This window comes from Astyanax mexicanus, chromosome 11, assembly GCF_023375975.1.
Source record: "Astyanax mexicanus isolate ESR-SI-001 chromosome 11, AstMex3_surface, whole genome shotgun sequence".
Taxonomy (NCBI): domain Eukaryota; kingdom Metazoa; phylum Chordata; class Actinopteri; order Characiformes; family Acestrorhamphidae; genus Astyanax; species Astyanax mexicanus.
In genome coordinates this window covers 19,873,399-19,897,530 of record NC_064418.1, presented here as the reverse complement: position 1 = coordinate 19,897,530, position 24,132 = coordinate 19,873,399, and the positions used below count along the sequence as shown (strand labels likewise).

The 24,132-nt window shown below is 39.5% G+C and overlaps 1 protein-coding gene across 2 annotated transcripts in view; it reads left to right on the top strand.

Moving 5' to 3' along the window:
• pgap1 (post-GPI attachment to proteins inositol deacylase 1) overlaps window positions 1-24,132 on the top strand; it is a 98,556-nt gene that overhangs the window by 15,113 nt on the left and 59,311 nt on the right. For both annotated transcript variants that reach the window (XM_022663431.2, XM_049485166.1), the window contains exons 9-14: window positions 10,778-10,836; window positions 10,911-10,994; window positions 12,058-12,107; window positions 13,993-14,044; window positions 17,539-17,616; window positions 17,848-17,923. In XM_022663431.2, coding sequence (XP_022519152.1) covers window positions 10,778-10,836; window positions 10,911-10,994; window positions 12,058-12,107; window positions 13,993-14,044; window positions 17,539-17,616; window positions 17,848-17,923 — 399 coding nt within the window. The remainder of the gene's footprint in view (window positions 1-10,777; window positions 10,837-10,910; window positions 10,995-12,057; window positions 12,108-13,992; window positions 14,045-17,538; window positions 17,617-17,847; window positions 17,924-24,132) is intronic.

Sequence of the window (24,132 nt, the reverse complement as noted above, 5' to 3'; positions counted from 1 at the left end):
GGTCCCGGCTCTGGATGGTCAGCAGCTTTTAACACTACTCTGCCGACTAGCTAAAAGACTATGAGCTATGCTGCATGAAAGTAAGGCAGCACCCTCCCGCGTGGGGTGGACACCATCCCTACCTAAAAGACCAGGCTTGTCCTCAAAGTGTAGCCAGTTATCTATAAAGCCCACATGATTTTCTGCATACCACTTGGACATCCAGCCATTCAGCGAAGAAAGCCTGCTGTAAGCTTCATCACCACGCCTCATTGGGATGGGGCCAGAGCAGATTACCTCCTCGGACAGCGTCTGGGCCTGTTTAATCACCTCTTTAATATTAGCCTTAGTTACTTCAGACTGCCGCAGACGAATATCATTGGCCCCTACATGAATTACTACCCTCGAATATCTCCTATTCCCTAACCTAAGGTTGCCACTAATGTCCGGTTCTCTGGCTCCCGGTAAACAAGTAACTGTTGCCGCTGGTGCCCCTAAAGGAGTAGCTAATTTCATGTGTCGGACGATAGAGTCTCCTATCACCTCTCCCCCTCTCCTATCAACTTTTAACAGGCTCCTCAGCGGGTGCTTCACTGAGCGGGGCAAACCTGTTTGACACGTGAACTGGGGGAGCATGGTGTTCAGGGAGAGGGGGAGGGAGAGAGAGAGAGAGAGAGAGAGAGAGAGAGAGAGAGAGAGAGAGATCCGCTAAGTGCGCCTGCGGCGTTTTTTGAGCGCTGGACCAGATTTTCGTTAATGAATTAATATATTTAATATTTCAATAAATTTGCCCAGGTGATAAGAAACGAACGCTAACATATAGCTTTATATTTCTGTGTATTTTAAAAGTTTAAAGTTTTATATAATTGATGGACAGCCCCAGAGGCCAGGGTGACAATGTGCTTTATTTTTCAGATATATATAAAAAAATAATAATAAAAGTGAATTTTTAGTTAAATAATAGCGAAGTGAAATAAAAAAAAATATGTTTAGTCGATTTGTCCATTATGTTCATTTTTTATTTCTAAAACTCCAGCATTTGAGTGAGAATAAGCATCTGTAAAAATTCTTAAACAGCAGAATTCCTGTGTCTGCTGAAATTAAGTTACAGTTATTAAGTCTGCGTACTGAACATAAATATAAGTCCTTATAACTGTCATGCAGATTTTTAAGTATATTTTATTTTTATAGTTAATTGCTGAAGGCTCTCTACGTTTTTTTTTTTACTGTGGTCAGGAAGTGATGGTATGGGAATGCTGTGGGAATTAAATAAAAAAAACTTACACAAACAAACTGCAGCAGCAAACAGCTAATCCAGCAAACCTGACGAAAAAGTCTATAAAAGTAGACTGAGAGTGGATTAATAGGTGTGTAGAGCAAAAAGAAAGCTGACTTAAAGTGGATTAGTTAGTGTGAAGAGAGTAAAAGAGAAGAAAACAGAGAAAAGTGTAGAGGATTAGAGCAAGCTAACAGCAGCACACCTGAGCAGAGCAGAGTGCAGAGCAGAGTGCACACACACACACGTGTGTGTGTGTGTGTGTGTGTGTGTATGTATGTGTGTATGTGTGTGTGTATATATACACTATCGTTCAAAAGTTTGGGGTCACTCAAACAATTTTGTGTTTTCCATGAAAAGTCACACTTATTCACCACCATACGTTGTGAAATGAATAGAAAATAGAGTCAAGACATTGGCAAGGTTAGAAATAATGATTTGTATTTGAAATAACATTGTTTTTACATCAAACTTTGCTTTCATCAAAGAATCCTCCATTTGCAGCAATTACAGCATTGCACACCTTTGGCATTCTAGCTGTTAATTTGTTGAGGTAAGCTGGAGAAATTGCACCCCACGCTTCTAGAAGCAGCTCCCACAAGTTGGATTGGTTGGATGGGCACTTCTGGCGTACCATACGGTCAAGCTGCTCCCACAACAGCTCAATGGGGTTCAGATCTGGTGACTGCGCTGGCCACTCCATTACCAATAGAATACCAGCTGCCTGCTTCTGCTGTAAATAGTTCTTGCACAATTTGGAGGTGTGTTTAGGGTCATTGTCCTGTTGTAGGACAAAATTGGCTCCGATCAGGCGCTGTCCACTGGGTATGGCATGGCATTGCAAAATGGAGTGATAGCCTTCCTTATTCAGAATCCCTTTTACCCTGTACAAATCTCCCACCTTACCAGCACCAAAGCAACCCCAGACCATCACCTTACCTCCACCATGCTTAACAGATGGCGTCAGGCATTCTTCCAGCATCTTTTCATTTGTTCTGCGTCTCACAAACGTTCTTCTTTGTGATCCAAACACCTCAAACTTGGATTCATCCGTCCACAATACTTTTTTCCAGTCTTCCTCTGTCCAATGTCTGTGTTCTTTTGCCCATCTTAATCTTTTTCTTATATTAGCCAGTCTCAGATATGGCTTTTTCTTTGCCACTCTGCCCTGAAGCCCAAAATCCCGCAGCCGCCTCTTCACTGTAGATGTTGACACTGGTGTTTTGCGGGTACTATTTAATGAAGATGCCAGTTGGGGACCTGTGAGGCGTCTGTTTCTCAAACTAGAGACTCTAATGTACTTATCTTCTTGCTTAGTTGTGCAACGCGGCCTCCCACTTCTTTTTCTACTCTGGTTAGAGCCTGTTTGTGCTGTCCTCTGAAGGGAGTAGTACACACCGTTGTAGGAAATCTTCAATTTCTTAGCAATTTCTCGCATGGAATAGCCTTCATTTCTAAGAACAAGAATAGACCGTCGAGTTTCAGATGAAAGTTCTCTTTTTCTGGCCATTTTGAGCGTTTAATTGACCCCACAAATGTGATGCTCCAGAAACTCAATCTGCTCAAAGGAATGTCAGTTTTGTAGCTTCTGTAATGAGCTAGACTGTTTTCAGGTGTGTGAACATGATTGCACAAGGGTTTTCTAATCATCAATTAGCCTTCTGAGCCAATGAGCAAACACATTGTACCATTAGAACACTGGAGTGATAGTTGCTGGAAATGGGCCTCTATACACCTATGTAGATATTGCACCAAAACCAGACATTTGCAGCTAGAATAGTCATTTACCACATTAGCAATGTACAGAGTGTATTTGTTTAAAGTTAGGACTAGTTTAAAGTTATCTTCATTGAAAAGTACAGTGCTTTTCCTTCAAAAATAAGGACGTTTCAATGTGTGTGTGTGTGTGTGTGTGTGTATGTATGTACAGTGAGTCCAAGAAGTATTTGATCCCTTGCTGATTTTCTTCGTTGGCCCACTAATAAAGACATGATCATTCTACACATTTAATGGTAGATGTATTCTTACATGGAGAGACAGAATATTAAAAAGAAAATCCAGAAAATAAATCTAAGGAATATATATTAATTGATTTGTATTTCATGGAGTGAAATAAGTATTTGATCCCTTAGTATTCATTAGCAGTTCTGGCTTTTACAGACCAGTTAGACACTCCCAATCAACTTGTTACTTGACCTGAAGCCACCTGTTCTCACTAATCACTTGTGTGAAAAACACCTGTCCACAGAATCAGACAGATCACACAGATTTCAAGTCTCCAACATGGGTAAAACCAAAGAGCTGTCACAGGACCTCAGAGTCAGAATTGTTGACCTTCACAAAGCTGGAATGGGCTACAAAAAGATTAGTAAGGTGTTGGATGTGAAAGTAACAACTATTGGTGCAATTATCAGAAAGTTTAAAGAGTATAACATGACAATCAACAGACCTCGGCCCGGTGCTCCAAAGAAGATTTCGCCTCGTGGGGTGGCAATGATGCTGAGAACGGTCAGAAATCGTCCTGCAACCACTCGGCAGGAGTTAGCAAATGACCTGAAGGCAGCTGGGACCACAGTTTGCAAGGAAACAATTGGCAAAACTTTGCGCAACAATGGATTCACATCCTGCAGTGCCCGAAAGGTACCCCTGCTGAAGAGAGCACATGTGGAGGCGCGCCTCAAGTATGCCAATGATCATTTGAAAGATGAACCAAGTTATTGGGAGAAGGTTTTGTGGTCAGACGAGACCAAAATTGAACTTTTTGGCCTCAACTCCACCCGCCATGTGTGGAGGAAGAAAAATGCTGCCTATGACCCCAAGAACACTGTGCCCACCGTCAAGCATGGAGGTGGAAGCATAATGTTTTGGGGGTGTTTCTCTGCCAAGGGTACAGGGCTACTTCACCGCATCACTGGGAAGATGGATGGAGCCATGTACCGCACAATCCTGAGGGACAACCTCCTCCCCTCTGCCAGGGATCTGAAAATGGGCCGTGGTTGGGTCTTCCAACATGATAACGACCCTAAACATACAGCAAAGGCAACAAAGGATTGCCTCAAGGAAAATCACATTAAGGTCATGGAGTGGCCCAGCCAGTCGCCAGACCTCAATCCGATTGAAAATCTATGGAGGGAGCTGAAGGTCAGAGTTGCCAAGCGACAGCCCACCAACCTTCATGATTTAGAGAGGATCTGCAAAGAAGAGTGGGCCAAAATTCCCCCTGGTGTGTGTGCTAAACTTGTGGTTAACTACAACAAACGTCTCACCGCTGTGCTTGCAAACAAAGGCTTTGCCACTAAGTATTGAGTGTGTTTGGCAAGAGGGATTAAATACTTATTTTCCTTATTGAAATACAAATTAATTAATATAGCCGCAAGCGGCAATCATCGGGTTCAAGCACCAACTTGCACAATGGTGCCTACTGGAGCATTGAATGGTGATGTGTAAGAAGGTCTAATATGATTGGAGATGCCCTGTCACATTTAGAAATTATCAAGTTTTTCACCTGTTATTAATGTTGAGCAGAGGCCTTTCAACCTGATCAGTGCTTAAATTCACATGTAAATCTAGTGAACTCTAGTGTAGGATATTCATTAAGTGAGTTAGAACTAGTCAAAATGTGTCTACATGTTATTGGTATTGATCAGGTGGCTTCAACCAGAATGTTCACAAAGTGGTATTCAGATTGACCTTTGAACCTTTGCAGAACAAGCTGAAATGTTTGACCAAACAAGTTTAAATTAACACAAAGGAGTGAATGTTCTGATATGACATGTAATTACGAAGTTATTATAAATCTAGTTCTGAATTAAATGGCGCTTCATCAAGCACCAACTAGCACAATGGTGCCTACTAGAGCATAGGATGGTGATGTGTAAGAAGGTCTAACACAATTGGAGACATTCTGTCACATTTAAAATGATCAAAAGTCTTTCACCTGTTATTAATGTTGAGAAGAGGCACAAAGGAGTGAATGTTCTGATATGACATGTAACGTCAAGTTATTCTTAATCTAGTTCTGTATTAAATGGCGCTTCGTCAGAGTGATATTGTACAGAGGTCTTTAACATTGTGAGATTACAGCAAATACTGCAGAGTTACAGCAATTTAGGTTAGAAATTCCAAGGACGCACAGATTGCTTGATGCCTGGAGAGTATTGTATGTGAAATTTTCACAAATGTTTTTAATGAACATTTACCTAGAGACTCTACAGTGTGCAGCAAGACTGAAATGGAGGTGATAGGCCAAATATCCAGAGAGTAGTTTCAATATAGCTATTTTCAAACAATTAGCAATTATGAATGAACAAAGCACTTTTTAAACATAGTTGTATTGAGAAATTTGTCAGAGCCACTGTACTAAATATGGCAAAAACAATTAGATGTCAAAATAGTACAGCATGATTGACATATACTCGTTTTTTTGGAACAGCGCCCCCCAGTGGGCGGATTGTTTCAGCACTTTGCAGGTCACTACAGTGTCTCCACCTGAACATAACTGCCAAATATCATCCAGATTGGGCAACATTCAGCCTGCCAAAATGTCTGCTGAATGCTGATTGGCTGATGGTGTTCAGCCATGTTGATTGATTAAGTTGCCCTTTGAACATCCTTTAGAGGCTGTATGATAGATTCTGCATGCAAAGTTTCAGCTTGCTAGGTTGCACGGTTGCTGAGAAACAGTGCTCCAAATTTACCTCTTGAAGTGAATGGGGCATATATCCGGAAGGACTAATTTGCATATGGCGGCCATATTGTTTACATATTTCAACTTTTTCTTAATGAATATTGAAGCGCATGCTCTCACGAGTGTTTTGATACCAAACATGCCAGGATTGGTCAAAATTCCTAGGACTAGTTTGCAAAAGTTTTGCATATTATGCAAATTAGCACAAAATCTATATAGACGGAAGTGCATGGTCCAAATTGGAAAGTTGTTGGTATTGACCCAAGGAATCCATCAAAAAAAGAATTTTGAATGTAGGTCTTATGGTTTTTGAGTTATTGAGAAAATTGTGAAAAATGAATTTCCTTGTTTATAGCGCCACCACTTGACCAATCGGTGCCATTTTTGTTGTCCACCGAGATGCACTGATCCTACATCTACCTACCAAGTTTCATTTCTCTATGACTTACGGTTTAGGCTGCACAACTGTTTTTACAGGAGAAAAAGAATAATAATAATAATAATAATAATAATAAGAAGAAGAAGAAGAAGAAAAATCTTAGCAAAAACAATAGCTTCGGTGCTTGAACCCTAAAAATGTATTCTTTAAAATTATATTCTGGATTTTTGTCTGCTTCAAACATATTAATATGATGTTTCAACCCAAATAATATCAGTAAATGACTCAAAAGATTCCACAAAAAGGGTGAAACTACCTGCTTTACTCAAACTAAAGCTAGGTATGGCACTACTTTTATATAGTTTTTATTTTACTTGCACATTTTTACTTAGTAGTTATTTTGCACTAAACATTTTTATTTTTTTAGATTAAAAGTTTAAATTTTTTTGCTCTGAGTTTTAGATGCTGCTTTTTTTCTTAGTCCTGCCAATCTTGTGCTACAGTAGGGTTAAATCACTCAGTTTGGTAAAACCCAGTAAATAACTAGAATCTGATTAGATGTATTTAAAAAAATATGTACATTAAAAAATCAAGAACAAAGCAATTCCCCTTAAAAGTAATACCTTTTTGCTTTAATTTTTAAGTAAATTTAGTATTATGTACTTTTATTAACAGTATAAATCATATTTACATTTTTTCTGAAGTACAAATAATCTAGTTCAAACATACCTAGGTATAGAACTAGGATACTGCCACCTGTTGTAGTGCTTTTCCACCAAATTGGAAAGAGCTCATTTCAGGTTTGCAGATTGGCGCATTTTCACCAACACAAATGGGTTCTGGGACCCGACAGGTACCCAGCTATAAACCAAAGAATAGCCGTTGTACAATTTCCTCTGTTCATAAGGTATTATTTGACATGCAGTACAGACCAAAAGTTTTGACACACCTTCTCATTCAATGCGTTTTCTTTATTTTCGTGACTATTTACATTGTAGATTCTCACTGAAGGCATCAAAACTATGAATGAAGACATGTGGAGTTTTATGTACTTAACAAAAAAATAACCTGGCTTCCACAGTCACCGGACCTGAACCTAATCCAGATGGTTTGGGGTGAGCTGGACCACAGAGTGAAGGCAAAGAGGTCAACAAGTGCTAAACACCTCTGGGAACTCCTTCAAGACTGTTGGAAACCCATTTCAGGTGACCACCTGTTGAAGCTCATTGAGAGAATGTCAAGAGTGTGCAAAGCAGTAATCAGAGCAAAGGAAGGCTATTTTGAAGAAACTAGAATATAATTATTATTTTTAGTCATTCCAACTTTTTTTGTAAAGTACATAACTCCACATGTGTTCATTCATAGTTTTGATGCCTTCAGTGAGAATCTACAATCTAAATAGTCATGAAAATAAAGAAAATGCATTGAAAAAGAAAAGGTATGTCCAAACTGTATATTGTGTTGAAGTGTGGGCTAGTTCATCGGCGCCGAGTGGTCCAGTGTCTAAAGCACTGCCACTATGAGTCACAGGTTTGAACCCATGGCTTTGCCATCAAGCTGCCGGCGCTCAGAGGGAGCAAAATTGGCCCTGCTTCCTCGGAGTGGGTAGATGGCGCTCTCTCCCCACATTACTCCTACGGTGATGTCTGCAGCACAGGGCGTCTGTGAGCTGATGTACCAGAACCGAGCTGCTGCGCTTTCCTCCGACCAGCTCGAAAAGAAGCAGTGGCTGACTTCACACACATCAGAGGAAGCATGTGCTAGTCTTCACCCTCCTGGTGTGTTGGGGGCATAACTAGTGATAGTAATTGGCTGTGCTAAATTGGGGTGAAAATGGGAAAAAATTGGAAATGAGAAAAAAAATGTGGGCTGGTTCACTAAAAAATGGCCATGGTTCTCATAAGCCTGAACGGAACCAGTCTGAAACCAGAGTTCTTTTGAGCAAAATCCTGTCTAGGCCAGAGTGATCTCTTGTGCGCATGTCCCATTTCACTTGGTGCTGCAAAAAAATAATTACTCACCCACTGACTAAAGAATTTATTTGTAAATTATGGTGGAAAATAAGTATTTGGTCACCAGATTACTGTGTCTTTAAGAACTTCTTATTTTCGAAGCTCTTCTGTCCTCTACCACACTACGCAGAGAGGGACTCAAATCCTTTAGTGCAAGGCGTGTCCCCCTGCTTAAGACAGAAAATGTCCAGGCCTGTCTGAAATTTGTCAGAGAGCATAGGGATGATCCAGAAGAAGATTGGGAGAATATCATGTGGTCAGATGAAACCAAAATAGAACTTTTTGGTAAAAATTCAATTTGTCTTGTTTGGAGTGAATGCTGATTTGCATCCCAAGAACACCACACCTAATGTTAAGCATGGGAGTGGAAACATGTATTGGGGCTCGAAGTCCTGGGGGTTATTCCAGAAAGTTCAACAAACTCCAAACCTAACCCTGAACTCCAAGTTGACTTACCTCACCGCGTCATACTCCGAGTTTTCAGTTCCACAGCAGCTGATCAGAGTTAGGTTACTCAACTCTGATTAAGTTAAACCCAGCTGAAGCGCGTTCACGGCTACCTACAAACAGGCATTCTCAACGGAGCGGTGAAACAGGGATTGACCATGAAAATGAATGAGGGAAAGAACAAGGCATCATATTTCACCCCCATTGAGCAGGAAATATTAATATCTGCGTATGCAAAGTATTAAATCATAGTGTAAAATCATATTCAGACATAAAAGCAGCAAAGCAAAGGGAGTCAGTTTGGGCAAAAATAGCTGACAGAGACAATGCATGAGTTAACATAAAAATTAAAAACTCACAACAATGCACTTAGTCAAAAAACATGGAAAATATTTTAATTGTTGTTTAATGTAATTGTTTAGTCGTTATTATTATTTAAACATTTTTATTTGTCTTAATTTGTACACTTTTCTTCTTTTTTTAATTAATTTAGGTGTAGTCCAAGTGGGATTAAACGCACATGACAGCAAGTGAAAATGAAATATAAAAAACATTCCACAGTCCACAGTGGTATGACTTGTACACAACTGCCTAATATTGTTACTTTTATCAAGCTTAGTTTGCCCTACAGTTGATTTCTGGTTTTGTAGCTAATAGGAAAAAGGCTGAGGTAAGAAAAACAGGAGGGGTGCCACCACCGCCACCTTTTACCCAGGCAGAGGAGCTGGCACTTTCACAGAACAGTGGGAGGGACATCACTCATGGAATCATTAATGGAGGAGAAAATAAGTTTGTGTAATGTGTTAAATATTAGTCCTTTATTTTTTTTTTAAGTAGTAAATTTATGATCAGTACTTGTATATTAATGCTGTGGAAGGATTTTGTGTTTACATAATCCCCTTCATTTAAGGCAGGTGCTTTAATTGGAACGTGGGTTCCATCCATGCATCCAATGACTCTTGGAAATCCTAAAATATTATTTTAATAATATAATTATTTATTTATTATTTATTTATTTATTTCTGATAATTTTGTAATCTTTGTTATAAAGACAACCCTGCAATTCTGGGAATTCCTCTTTAATGTTCATTAAAGGCTTATGCCCAGGAACACCACAAAACTGGACAACAACTGTTTTAAAGTTAGGCATACTTTAAAAGGCTGATCCACGATGTGGGATATTTTAAATATGTGGCTTTAAAATATTGTTTAGGTGTAACATTGACTGCGAGGAAAAACGGTAACGTTCGAGGAGAAACTAAAAAACACGTCTAATCTGGGTCTAATTACTCGTTCAGGACGGAGAGCTCTGCGAATAATTTGCGCTTCAAAATCAACTGGATCCGTTTGCATTAGAAAAGTGGCCGTAGCCCTGAGTTCGGAGTAAGCTAACCTGCCAGTGAGCAGATTAGCTTCAGAGCGTAAGTTGCTATAGTAACTGACTCAGGTTCTCTCTAAGCTCGGTTTCTGGAACGGAAAACTCTGAGTTTCCGTTAACTCTGAGTTTACTTACCCGGTTTTGTCACTTAACCTGCTTTCTGGAATACCCCCCTGGAGTTGCCTAGCCAGTCTCCAGACCTCAACCCCATAGAAAATTTGTGGAGGGAGTTGAAAGTCTGTGTTGCCTTGCGACAGCCCCAAAAAAATCACAGCTCTAGAGATCTGCATGGAGGAATGGGCCAAAAAAAAACAGCTACAGTGTGGGCAAACAGGGTAAAAATTTGACCTGTCAGTTTAACTTTATTGACCAAATACTTTTACCACAATTTACAAAAAATATTTAAAAGTCCCACTATTACAATATAATTATTATTCTCATTTTGTCTCTCATAGTTGAAGTGTACCTATGATGAACTAAATACTTTTCTTTCCCCTCTGTACATTCTGTTATGGAGGAGAGGTGTTTTTATTTCATGCATTACACACTATTGTATCATTTCACATTGAGGCGTATGGTGTATGCATCACCCAGTTGATGGTTGGATTTCTCTCTGTAGGAACTCCTGAAACCTGGAGCGAGGTCAACACCCTCCGTCTGTTCTACAGCCCCCCCAAGGTACTGCCTTCTCAGTGTTTATTATTTCTCAGCTGAATGTGTCTCATTCATTTGTCTGATATATTTCTCTTCAGGAAGCTACAGTGCAGTACTTCTTTTTTGCCCTCTCCAGTCGGAGGAAAGCATACACCCACTTCTACTGTCGCAGCAGCAGCATGGTAACGATTGGGCCACATTCACTAATGCTTTCTTTATGTTAAATGAAAAACAATCTTAGGGATTGTCGTGTTAACACTGTTAGTCACAAAAAATCATCTTCTGACAATGTTTTTCATATCCACTTTATATCCTGTATCAATACTCTTAAATTTTAAGGGTTTTTTTAGTACAGAGAGATTAAAAAATAAATGTAAAAGAAACAGATTTATTTGTTCTAAAGCTCTAAATTGTGCAGTTTGTGCATAGTTGGCACATAAGACAGTAAGAAAAAAAAAACTAACCCCTAATTTAGAAGTCTTGTTTTTTTGGGGGGGTTTTTGGCAATACCGCTCATACCTAAACTCTACCATAGTGCTTGTTGGTATATCGGTTCATATGGTATACCGGAAGGAAAATTAAAAACATTAGAGTGAGAGGAATGGATTTGTGCAATTGATCCACAGCTCGAACAAAAATTCCTCTCGTGCCCCAGACAAGCCCAGAATCAGCCCTGAGTCATTTATTCGTCACAAACGATAAAACTGCCTAAAACTTTGGACATGAGGAAGTAACTATAACCCTTTTAAATATGTTATACTGTAGCTTGTATTATATTGTATAATGTATTTTAAACTGGAGAAAGAAGGGAACTGTGGGTGATTTTAGTATTGTAATGCCTATAATGGCTTCAACATTGAAATCATATTGAAATTGTATATTAAATGTGTCTGACTTGTGCAATAGAGATTTTGAGAAATATCGCAATACTCAATACTTGAATACTTACACATTGAGTATTTTAGTTTTTTTTGTAGTTTTTAAGGAACTTTTCAAAATATTTATTTTTGTAAAGGAAGCCATGTTCAGGTTAGAGTTGGCGTTTTTTTGTTTACATACGTCAGTAGTTTTTCTGCTAATGAGGTCTGATTCCTCAATATATTGTGTATTTATGTGGGACAAAGTAAAGAGTATGGTAATTAAAAGCTTTACTGTTTTATATTGTGTACTCCTAACATTCTCAAACCATGGTTCACATGGATGTGAAAATTATTTTAGTGTGGTGCTTTTCTGCCTTGTTAACAGGAAATGTCGAGCTGGATCTTTGGGTGCACCCAAATGAATGGCTCCATATGGTGAGTATTTAGCTTGAATCAAGTCAAAGAGTGCTTCATATCATCAGAGGAATACCACATCAGTTATATACATGAAAAAATTAATGTGATTTCACATTACAAAATCATGATCTAAAAAATTAATTCTTGTTCTTTCCTGTATTTTTTGGAAGGGAGACAATGTACTGTAGTGTGCCTGAGAGACTAGAGCTTTTTTTCTGTACTTTATTATAATCTTAGGGTGTTTTTTTGCTTTAGAATAGATACTACATCATAAAATAAAAGTAATCTACTCACTGAACTGAACAATAAGCGTTGATGTGTTTTCGTTTTTTGCGTTGACAGCACTAATTATTAGCACTATTAATATATTAATAATCTTGTACATAACGTAAAATAAATCCAATCAGTGTGTCTGTATCCATCCCCTTTAAGAGGCAGCTGTGCTCTGACTTCTGTTCATTCCTATTTTAAGAGCGCATAAACTGACTGCCTCACGCTGTTCAAATAAGGGAAGCAGCTCAAATAAGGGAAGTGTAATGTTATTTAATTCTTTATTCTGTTTATGTAAAAACTGCTTGATTAATATTCAATGTTGCAAACCCAATCAACCATCATTTACACTGGAGGGGGACCCTCATTTACAATGCCATTCACAGTTTAAAAGGGATTAAAAATATTTTTTAAAAATTAGAAATAAAAACTGACATTTACTATAGACAATAAAAATAAATACATAAAAAGCTCTTCAAAACCTGAACCTATCCTTTATATTTGACAATATTTGATTAACTTTACAGGTCCTCACTCATCTTAATTTAACTAAATTGAGTTTATATTTTTTGTAGCCTCGCGCTGAATTCAGCTTGAGAGAGAGAGATACGACCTTATTTATTAAAATACTTTTTTAAGAAAACGGGAAAATCCCGTGCCGTGCGCTGCCAAATCCGCTATGCGCGCCTGCGGTGTTTTTTGAGCGCTGGACCAGATTTTCATTAATGAATTAATATATTTAATATTTTAATAAATTTGCCCTGGTCATAAGAAGCGAACGCTAACATTGCTTTATATTTCTGTGTATTTTAAAAGTTTTAAGTTTTATATAATTGACGGACAGCCCCAGAGGGCAGGGTGACAATGTGCTTTATTTTTTAGATATATCAAAAAATAATAATAATAATAAAAGTGAATTTTTAGTTAAATAATAGCAAAGTGAAATAAAAAAATATATATTTAGTAGATTTGTCCATTATGTTTATTTTTTATTTCTAAAACTCCAGCATTTGAGTGAGAATAAGCATCTGTAAAAATTCTTAAACAGCAGAATTCCTGTGTCTGCTGAAATTAAGTTACAGTTATTAAGTCTGCGTACTGAACATAAATATAAGTCCTTATAACTGTCATGCAGATTTTTAAGTAAATTTTATTTTTATAGTTAATTGCTAAAGGCTCTGGGTAAGTTTTTTTTTTATTTATTTTTTATTTTTTATTTTTTTTATTTATACTGTGGTAAGGAAGTGATGGTATGGGGTATTTTGGAGCGCAGGGAAAAATGTTAGATTCTTTAGTAAGCAGACAACTAAAATAATTTATAGAAAACTATGTCTTGTTTAATTTCCAGTCTGGTTTTAGAGAAAGACACAGTACCATCTCTGCAACCATGTATGACTCAGCAGATGTCTTCCCCTGTTAAGTGATTTGACCTTTGACCCATGATCCAAACAATATGTTATCTTATTAACTTAGCTTCAGAGGAGAACTGACACAGGAACTGCTTAGACTGGTAAACTAACATTAATTTGAAATTTATGTTCTACAACAGTATGTTTATCTACTGTTCCCATCAAATATTTAAACCTGGTCTTCACTGATTATTTCTCCTTCATTTGTTTTTTTTTTCTCTTAGTGCACAAGCAGTAGATTTGTCATGGAGAGCAGAACTTCTACCAGTTTACAAGGTAAATGTGACAGGGTTTAAAACAAACTTTTAATATGTGTTATTTATGGGTTCCACATCTGCTGGTGGCTGTAATACAGTGGTGTCCTTCATTATTTCCTGTTTTGTTGAATGTTTGTCACTCTTAAATGTTTCAGATCATCCGACTAAAATAGTTGTGAAAGACATCAAAGTAAACACAAAATGCAGTTATTTATAATAATGAATGTTTTCATTAAGAGAGTAAAAAATCCAAACCTATATGGCTCTGGAACAGTGGTAAACAGTGGACCAACATTACCCCAACATAAACTCAAAAGATTTATAAACCTTATATATAATTTTAGAACATGCTTCATCTTTAGATGAGTATGCTTGGCTTGCTTTTGAATATGTTAATGAGTCTATTTGATGGGAATTCTGAATCATATGCTATCCATGTCAAAATGTTAATATGGTCTGTCAACTTATATTTTCTAACAACATTGGGTTACATCTTCAATGTATGTTTTGCCCATGGGTTGTTAATTTCTTCTATATGTCTTTGTAAATCTCTATCGGCCAATATAGCTCGTATAGGGATATTATGGGTTGGAATATTCTCTGTAGATTTCCACTGTGCTTGATATTTTGGATTACACCAGCACACTATTGCTCTAATCTGAGCTGCCCAGTAGTAATTTCTTAATGATGGTAGGGCCCATTCTCCTCTTTCTTTTGGTAACTGTATTGTTTTAAACTGTATTTTGGGCTTTTTTTCCATGCCAGATGAAGCGTGAGATCATTTTATCCCATTCTAAAAAATAATTATTTTCAATTTCAGTTGGGAGAGTGTGGAATAAATATAACAATCTTGGTAGTTTGTTTTAATATGTCAGACCCAGGAAAGGAACAAGACTCCATCTATTCAGATCTTCTCGAATTTGTGTATGGAAAGGGTCCATATTTTTTTTTCCTTTAATTTGCATATATTTTTTGTCAAGTTAACCCAAAGATATTTGATTGATTTTGTATTCTATTTTAGGGAATAGGTGTCCTTAATAATTGAAGGTGGCTCATAGTTGTATGTAAGAATTTCTTGCTTATATTCAACTTATATCCCGATACCGGCCCAAAGTCCTAAACTGCTTCATTAATTCAGGTAAACATTTAGTTGGATCACCCAAAAATTATAATATCATCCGCATAACATGCAATTTCATGTACAACATCATTTATGTGAATACCTATATTTTTTTCATTTTGCTTAATACATTGGGCCAAGGGTTCCAAATATAACGCAAACAGTAAAGGGGACCAGGCACAGCCTTGTCTGGTACCTCTCTTTAAAAAAATCTATTAACCTTTAATCTGTCTGTACCAAACATAATAAAATAATCTATTCTACTATACACTGAGTGTCAAGATTAAAAAATAAGTATAGTCCTTTTCCTTGGGGAACAAATTTCTCCAGACATCGATAAGTCTGATATCTTTCATAAGTAAGTTAAGCTTACGAATAAGGGGTTTTGGAAAGGGTGCTTTCTTATTTGATGTATCTAGATCAGGATGTAAATGGACATTAAAGTCCCCTCCACATATTAGTGTTCCCTGTGTTTCTGAAATTAACATCAAAAATCTTCTGGAAAAAAAGTTAATTTCACTCCTTGGTGGGGCATATATATTAAGCAGTGTCACCAGTGTACTAATTACCTTTCCCCTCACCAGGATATATCTTCCCTCCTTATCTATACATGTATGTATTTTTTCAATTACAATCTTATTAGAGATTAGAATGCCTATCCCTCTTCTATGTCCCGAACAATATGAAGAGAAATACACTTGGCTGAATCCCATTCTACTTAATTTCTCATGTTCACCGTCAGTTAAATGCGTTTCTTGTAGATATACAATTTGGGCTTTCTCTTTTTCATCTTTGATAGCATTTTAGCTCGCTTGACTGGGTTTATTATACCGTTAACGTTAAAGGAAATATTTTTAATATCTTCTCTACTCATTAAGGTTATTTTGGTTTATCATGTTTGAAAAAAATACACAGATAAATAAATGAACCATATGCATAAACATTCCCTGTAGGTTAAGAACATGCAACAACTATAAACAAAAACAAACATCTTAGAACATGCTTCTAATGGAGGGGTCTCAACAAAATGACCCTTCAATGAGCTATTGATGGTTCTTAGCTGTGGAGGGGAAGCCTCCTCTACGGTTAGCAGATATAGGGCCCTCCTTTGCAACATAGCAATTGTAGCAGTAACAATTCCAACAATTCTATATGTACTACTTTTGCATACATTTATATATTAAATCCACCAAAGAGAATTAGATCAACATTAATCAACATTACAAATGTTATAGCATTTCTTGAAAGAAACGTCGGCTAAAAAATCAGCAAATGCGCAAACTCAGCCACTTAGTGGGGATCTGATCAATTCCGTTCACCAGTATATCAGTTATGTACCTTACAGTTTTATTGACATTTTACTTAGCTCTTAGTGTAAAGGAAACGTCAGTCCCCCACATAGTTTATCTCCTGAAAGTCAGGCATCTTTGCTGCTTTTTCACCGTGCTGCTTCGGTCCACAGTCCCAGGCATGTTGTTCCATTTGTTCTGCAAGACTTTCTGTAGAGCTGGTCTTTTTAACTTGAAATCCTCTCGCCTCCAAACCCTTTGTGGCTTCTTCAGCCGTTATGTACAAATGTGTTCCACCCTCATAAAATACCCGCAACCGTGCCAGATAAAGAGTTTGGAACCGTATTTGCTTGTCCTTTAGTGCCCGCTTACCTCAGTGTATTTCTTTTGTTTCCTCAGCACTTCCGAAGGCTAGTCATGGTCAAAGTAAATCCTTTTTCCGTTTACGTGGATTTGCTTTTTCCCCCAAGCCTTTCGAATGGTTTCCTCCTTCATTCTAAACGTAAAAAATTTGACCACATGACTAGCGCCATGTGAGCATGTTCAATCCCCAGGTCTGCTGGATGGATTTCAAGTTCGTCACACAGAAGCTGTTTCACAAAGTTGCTAACTGACTCACACTCCACGTGTTCGGGAACATTGTAGATACGAATGTTGTCCTTCTTGAGCGTCCCTCCAGGTCAACCATGTTTTTTTCATGTTGTGACTGCAGTTTAATCACCTTGCGTATCTAAACTTGTGTTTCCACATCTTACAGTCCTCAGCCTGTTGAATTCTTTGGTTTGTTTTGTTCAGTTCTCCTTTAATCTATTTCAGTTGCTGGTTGCTCTCTCTTTGAAAGATTTGAGTCTCTCTTAGAATCTTCAGGTCGACTTCACTGTTTTCCGGCGCTGCTGGTTGTAGCCCGCTGGCTAGTTCTTCGTTGCCATGTTAGCTGCACCCTGCGTTTTTTGTTCACTCCCTAAAGTCTCATGTCCACACACACACAATCCTTTATTCAGAGAAGCCTACAACAGTGATATCACTGTATTAGATTATTTTATTTATTATTTAATTTTAACCTGTTTTTCTGCTGCTGTGTGTTTTAATGAAATTTATCTCTAGGTTCTGACTCTGAGCTTGGACGAACTGTCGGCCGTTTCTCATCTGGTGATTGATGCTTCAAATCCCAGTGAAAGTCAGGTATGCCCTCAATCTTTGTGATTAATATGTGATTAATTTGCACTTAGCTGGAAGTAAACAGAAAGTGGAAGGTGTCATTATTCAGTTTCATTTAGAATAACAAAAATGTCATGCTTAATCCCCTCACTTCTGACCTCTGATTTGGAATTTTAACTGTTTTCTTAAAAAAATCAGATTTATTAGTTTTAGTTGTATGAGATCACATCATAAGTTCTTGCATTTTTCTTTCAGTATATAGTGGAATGTGAGTGGCAGAGAGAGAAAAGCCTGACCATGCCAGTGCCTGTACCCCACATACTCTCCTTTGGTAAGGGCATTCTCCAGGCAATCTATACTTTTTACTAATTCAGTGCATTAGACCCTGTTCACTCCTCCAGGCTGCCACTTTTAGCTACTGAATGCAGTCAGATGGTATAATAGACAGATGCTATAGTCAGCCAGGCTTTGTTCTGCCCTTCAAAGCCCTTACTCTTTGCAAAAAACAGATATGAACTGATCAGTGTTTATGGGACTAATACCAATCACCTAATACCTTTCAGCTTGATTGGCTAATCTCTGGTACTAATGGAGGGCAGGGCTATATGCCACATTAACCATTTCAGGTACACTTCCCAAAGATGATGTACTGTACACTCTAGAATTTACCACATTTAAAATGCTGTTAATCTGAGCCCCAGCTAAGGAAAATTCACACTGAAAACACTCCATTATTCTGAATTCTATCTATTCTATTATATATGTCTGGCTGCTTTTGCTGTACCTATGATTGTCTTTAAATGTGGTTAATTTTCAGTGTTTGCTTGTTTGTGTGATTAATAGGGTTAGCTCTGCTCAGTCCCACTCATTAGGACTCCCTCTATCACCTAGTAATGCCCCAACACACCAGAAGGTGGAAGTCTAACACATGCCTCCTCTGATACATGTGAAGTCAGCCACTGCTTCTTTTCGAGCTGCTGCTGATACAGCATTGTCGAGCAGCCAGCGCACTCGGAGGAAAGCGCAGTGACTCAGTTCTGGTACATTAGCTCACAGACGTCCTGTGCTGTGGACATTACCATAGGAGTGATGTGGGGAGAGAGCGCCATCTGCCCACCCGGAGGGAGCAGGGCCAATTTTGCTCCCTTTGAGCGCCGGCAGCTTGATGGCAAAGCTGCATGAGCTGGGGTTCGAACACACGAACTCCCCCTCATAGTGGCAGCGCTTTAGACCGCTGGACCACTCTGCGCCAGATATAACACTTTTGAAGCAAATCTGCAGATATAACTACCTGGTCGTGTTGCAAAGATGGCCTACAGGCAAACCTGCCTATAAAGACTTTGGCCTCACACAACGCTGCTTTAATCCTCAACTCATGTATGTGATCAGCTCAGAATCGTCTAAAGTTATTATTTTGCTTAACTTCAATCTGGGTTTTCGTTAACTTTTTTGTTCCATGATTTGGCCATATGGCTACAAAATGCATAGAAATGTTAATGTTCGTACATGTAAACATAAGTGTTCCTAATAATTCTTAACATCTAATGATCGTGCATAAAAACATTGTTCATCTGAATATAAAATAATTAAATTAATGTATTGAAGTGGAATGTGTTTTTGAATGGCGTTTTACTGTCCCTCACAAGAGAGGAACTTCAACAAAGTCTCAAAGTGCTGGAGGACTTCTGTCACACATGGGCTTTGAAAATAAACCACCAAAAAAACTAAATCATAGTGTTTCAAAAAGGGACGAAAAATCTGTGGAATTTTAATTTTAAAATGAATAACACAAATATTGAATATACTAAAACATACACATATTTGGCTATAACATTTAGTTTTAATGGAAGTTTTGGCTTGGCTGTGAAGGAGCTCAAAGAAAAATGGAGAAGAGCTCTTTTTGCCAAATTTGAAATTTGAAGCTTTCAGCACTGACCTGTAAAATCCCTCCAAGCCAGAGAGGTCCAGTTCATCAGAGCGCATGAGGAAGAAATGTCTGTCCAGCCCCATGTTTCCAGCTTTCTGGAGTAGTAGGTGTGCAGTCTGCCTCCAGGGTAGGTCCAGCCCGTAGAGCAGCCTTTGGGCTGCCTTGAGTCTGAACGCCAACACTCTGCTCTCCAGGTCTATAAGGCCTTGCCCTCCCTCACACGTGTGCAGATAAAGGATGGGTGCCTTCAGCCAATGCTGACCCGACGAGAACAAAGCCACCAACTTCCTCTGTATCTCTTCTAACAGACCAGCGGGTGGGTTTAGGACAAAGGCAGGACTTGGGTGTTGGGTGTACACCTGGGCTCAGCTGAGGTAATCAAAAAGAACTGGGATGGTGTCCTGGTGAATAATTGTGTGAAGAACTTTCTTTAGTCTGTTGGCCAGAGTTGGATAAAATCTTATAATCTGTCAGAGCAGCGCCACAGGATGCCAGTTCTTTAGATCACACAGGTCACCTTTCTTTGGTAAAAGGGTCAAAACAGCTCTCCTGCAGCTGAGTGGCAGCTCCCCGTTTTGCATACATTCTGCCAGCATTAAAAATTAATTCTGTCCAACCTGTTCCCAAAAAGTCTTATAGAATTCAGCAGGCAGACTATCAATACCAGGAGAGCGTCCTGGGGTCATTTGAAAAGCAGCAGTTTTGAGCTCATCCATAGAGTCTTTCTCCCAAAGTCAGTTTAGGCAGATCTGCCAGTAACATGTCCACACATGCATTATCATAAGTCACTGCTCTGTACAAATCAGAGTAAAATTCAACTTTCCTGTCACGTATGTCCCTCGTGTCATATGACAGATGACCATCGGACATGTACAAAGCATGAATGTGTTTACTCTTACTTTATTGTTTTTCAAGGTTAAAAAAGAAAAAACTGGGAGCATCCATCTCTCTAAACAATTGGAACCTGGCTCAAACAAGAGCGCCTTTTGCTCTATCCAAAAGGAAGGCACCCGTGTCATGGCACAGTTCCTCAATGTCTTATGTTTCGTTCAAAAGCCTCTATTACCCTTTACCTTTAACAGTGGCATAAGTAATATAATACAGGAAATTGACAAATCCTGCACCTAACAGCTGGGGTTATGCATAGGGCTCAGCCAGGATCTACTACTCACTCAACTAACAACAATAGCAAAACCACCACAATCTGATACTGGCTCGACAAGAATCCAGAAGCACAGCCTAACACTATGTTCATGGTCCATTGCCTCAACTGCTAAGTAACAGACCTACCAAAAATTAACCTATGAACAAACAGAATCCCTCCTTAATCTAAGCTCACTTCCTTTAACTATGGCAACAACACACTTACCTAAGCACAATCACACACAATAAATCACATTACAAGTTGCGTGAGCAGAACACAGCAACCACTACCATCTGATACTGGCTCGACAAGAATCCAGAAGCATAGCGAACTATGTTTATGGTCCGTGCCTCAACTGCCAAGTACTCAGACGTCTACAAAAACTCATGAGACAAATTATTACAAGAGCAGGACCACACCAATCCCCTTCAGCTCAACAGTGAAGTCTGGCGTCCCAGACCCACCCCCCTCCAAGCTTGCTGTAGAAGCACAAACTCACTCCCATCCCCACACAGCCTCAGCCCTTCTGAACCACAACCACTGACTAGATCTTTCAGCTACATCTGACAACTCCTTCACTACAGTCCTTAGCACACGACCTCTAATTCCGAATTCAGACAGCAGTCTTGTGGCAGACTTCGCAACAAAGCCTCTAGTACCTACCTCTACCGGTCTAATATACGCTTGCCACCCACGCTCTCTCACCTCAGCCACCAAGTCTGTATACTTCAGCCTTTTCCTTTCATAAGCTCCATCTACCTCGTCTTCAAACGGAACAGTCAGCTCTATAAAATACACTATACACTAGTTTACTACCTACATCCACTAATAACTTCCAATCTCGTGCATTGGCCCACTTACCAGCAGTTTTCAAGCACTGTGCTGTTTCTCCACTATGCTGCCCCTCACGCACAAACGTGATTACCCTACTGCAACCTACCACGGGCATGTTATTAACTTCTAACCGTTTCTTATCAAGTGCACCTGCAAGAGATCTAAGTACCTGATTATGCCTCCATGTGTAGCGCCCCTGGGATAGACTCACCTTACATGCCGACAAAATGCGCTTCAGCGTGCCACTTCCTGCACATAGCTTACAACTTGGATCCTCACCCACCCACTGAGCAAGGTTTTGTGGCGTTGGCAGAACATCATATGTAGCTCCCAAAAGAAACTTTATACGGCCTGTATCCAATCCCCATAACTCTCGCCAGGTGATTCTCCGCTTCTCTACACTTTCCCATCTCATCCACTGCCCCTGTTTACTCTGCCCTGCTGCTTTTGCCCTCCTTGCTTCCTCCTCCTGCTCACGAATAAACCCTGTAACCATATGCCTTTTCTCAGGTGATGTGGCCTTGCCGAATGCTTTCCAAGAATCACCTAAACCTAATCCTGCCCTCCCATTTTGCACCTGCCCCACAACATCCCTGTGCTCCAGTGCCCTCCTTGCGGCTTGAGTAGCTTCTCGAGCATTCCACTTTCTCCCAGACCTAGTCACTGGTGCTGTTGCTTTAACCAGCCCGTCTTTTGACCCTAACAACTGCATTTCACGTCCTACCTTAGCACATTTGAACTCCTCAACCAAGCTCGTCAACGGCAGTTCCAGCATCCCTCTCCCACACCACGCCACACTACTAAGGCAACGCGGCACCCCCAACCATGTCCTTATAGCCTTGATCATAACCCTTTCTAACCTCTCAACCTCAGAAATCAGAATATCAAACTGTAAGGGGCCACCTTAGACGAGGCAACAAACCAAACTGCAGACACTCAGAGAGGATTATACTGCTGGCAATAAAGCCTAATCTGAGCTTTTCCAACATACTACTGCGTCAAAAAGTTAAAATCCACCTTTCTGTCTGACCAGTTAGACCAAAAGGCCCGAAAACTAGAGCAAAAGGCTGCATCCTGTAAAAGTCTCACATTAAATTTCCAGGAAGCAGCCCTTCTATAGCAGGCTGAAATGACCAGATGAACATCATCAACGCTATGGTCAGAAAAACTAACTGGCATAATTTGAGCATCAACAAGTGTTACAGTGAGAGTTAGAGATGTAAAACCGGTCAAGGCATGCTGCGCTCAGTCTACCATCTATAGTTTTAAGCCAAGTGAACAGTCTAAGGGCAGAGTGTTTAACCCTCCAACAGTCAACCAGATTAAAATCAGTAACAACCCCCCCCTAAAATGTTAGCTGATGCTGCTCCTCTCCAATCCTGTCCAAATTTAGAGGCTAAAGTGCAATTCCAATCCCCTCCCAGCACAAACGAAGCATCCTGACTGCACTAAGCTAATTCCTGCCTAAGGGTATTAAAAAAGATCCCTCTATCTTTGCCTGTATTAGGTGCGTAGACGTTAAGGAATATAATATCTTGCTCAAACATTTTGTCATGAACTAAAAGCATGCAACCTTTGCAAATCTCTTTTTGTGAGATCAAAGTAAAAGACAGCCCAGGTGAAATTAAAATGGCCAGGCCAGCACTTAGATTAGTGCCACTGCTTAAAAATAAAGGCCCTTTCCACCACATTTTCCACTGGACCTAATCATCTGCATCACTATGGGTTTCCTGTAAAAATAATACATCCAGCCTCTTGTGCTGCATGTATTGACGCTTACAAACGTCTCTCGCACCATTGATATTTAAGGAGCCTACATGTAAGGTGTGCATGAAGAAGAAAGGGAGGACCAATAACAGGAAACCAGAGAACAGTATCACCAAAGACCATGTCAGAGAGGATCTAACCGCACCGCTGTGGTCCACTTCTTGAGTCTAATAGGTCTCTTGGGTGAGAGCACCTGAAGAATGTCTGTTTTAGTAGCATGCTAGACTGACCTGAGTCAGGAAAAAAGTGGCTCAGACATACGTTTCATTTACCTTTTGTAGCACATAAGAAATTGTTAATTACATCAATAGAATATACATCTGTCTGACCAGATGATTCAGCTAATGTCTCATGTGAACTAGCTGGCTGACTAAGCAAAACAGCTGGAATATCAGACAGCCCTGAGCACTGATAACAGATAACACGCTCTCATCCTCAGAAGCTAACTCTGCTTCTTCCACATCAGCCACTTCTTCATCCTGAGCAGAGCTCACGATGCTGTGTTGCCCCACAAATGGCACGTCCTCCTCCTCCTCTACAGGCCTGTTAGTTTTACACTTGGTTTTACCTTTTACTGAGAACTGGTGTCAGAGGGCTGATCATGTGTGTCTATGCTGATATTGTCAGTTAGCTCAGTGCTGGGTTCAGTAATGTGTACAGGTGCAATCACATTTATCAGAGACTAAAACCTCTGTGACCCCCCCTTCCCTCCCCTGCCTGCCTGCTGCTCCCCCTGCGAGCCGCCCTGCTCCATCTCAGCACCGTCCTGCTGCTCTGCTTTATGCGGGCAGCTAAGCTGTTTGTGGCTAATGTCCCCACACTCAAAACAGCAAAGCTTCTCTGTGCTGGCAAAAACTATATATGCTCC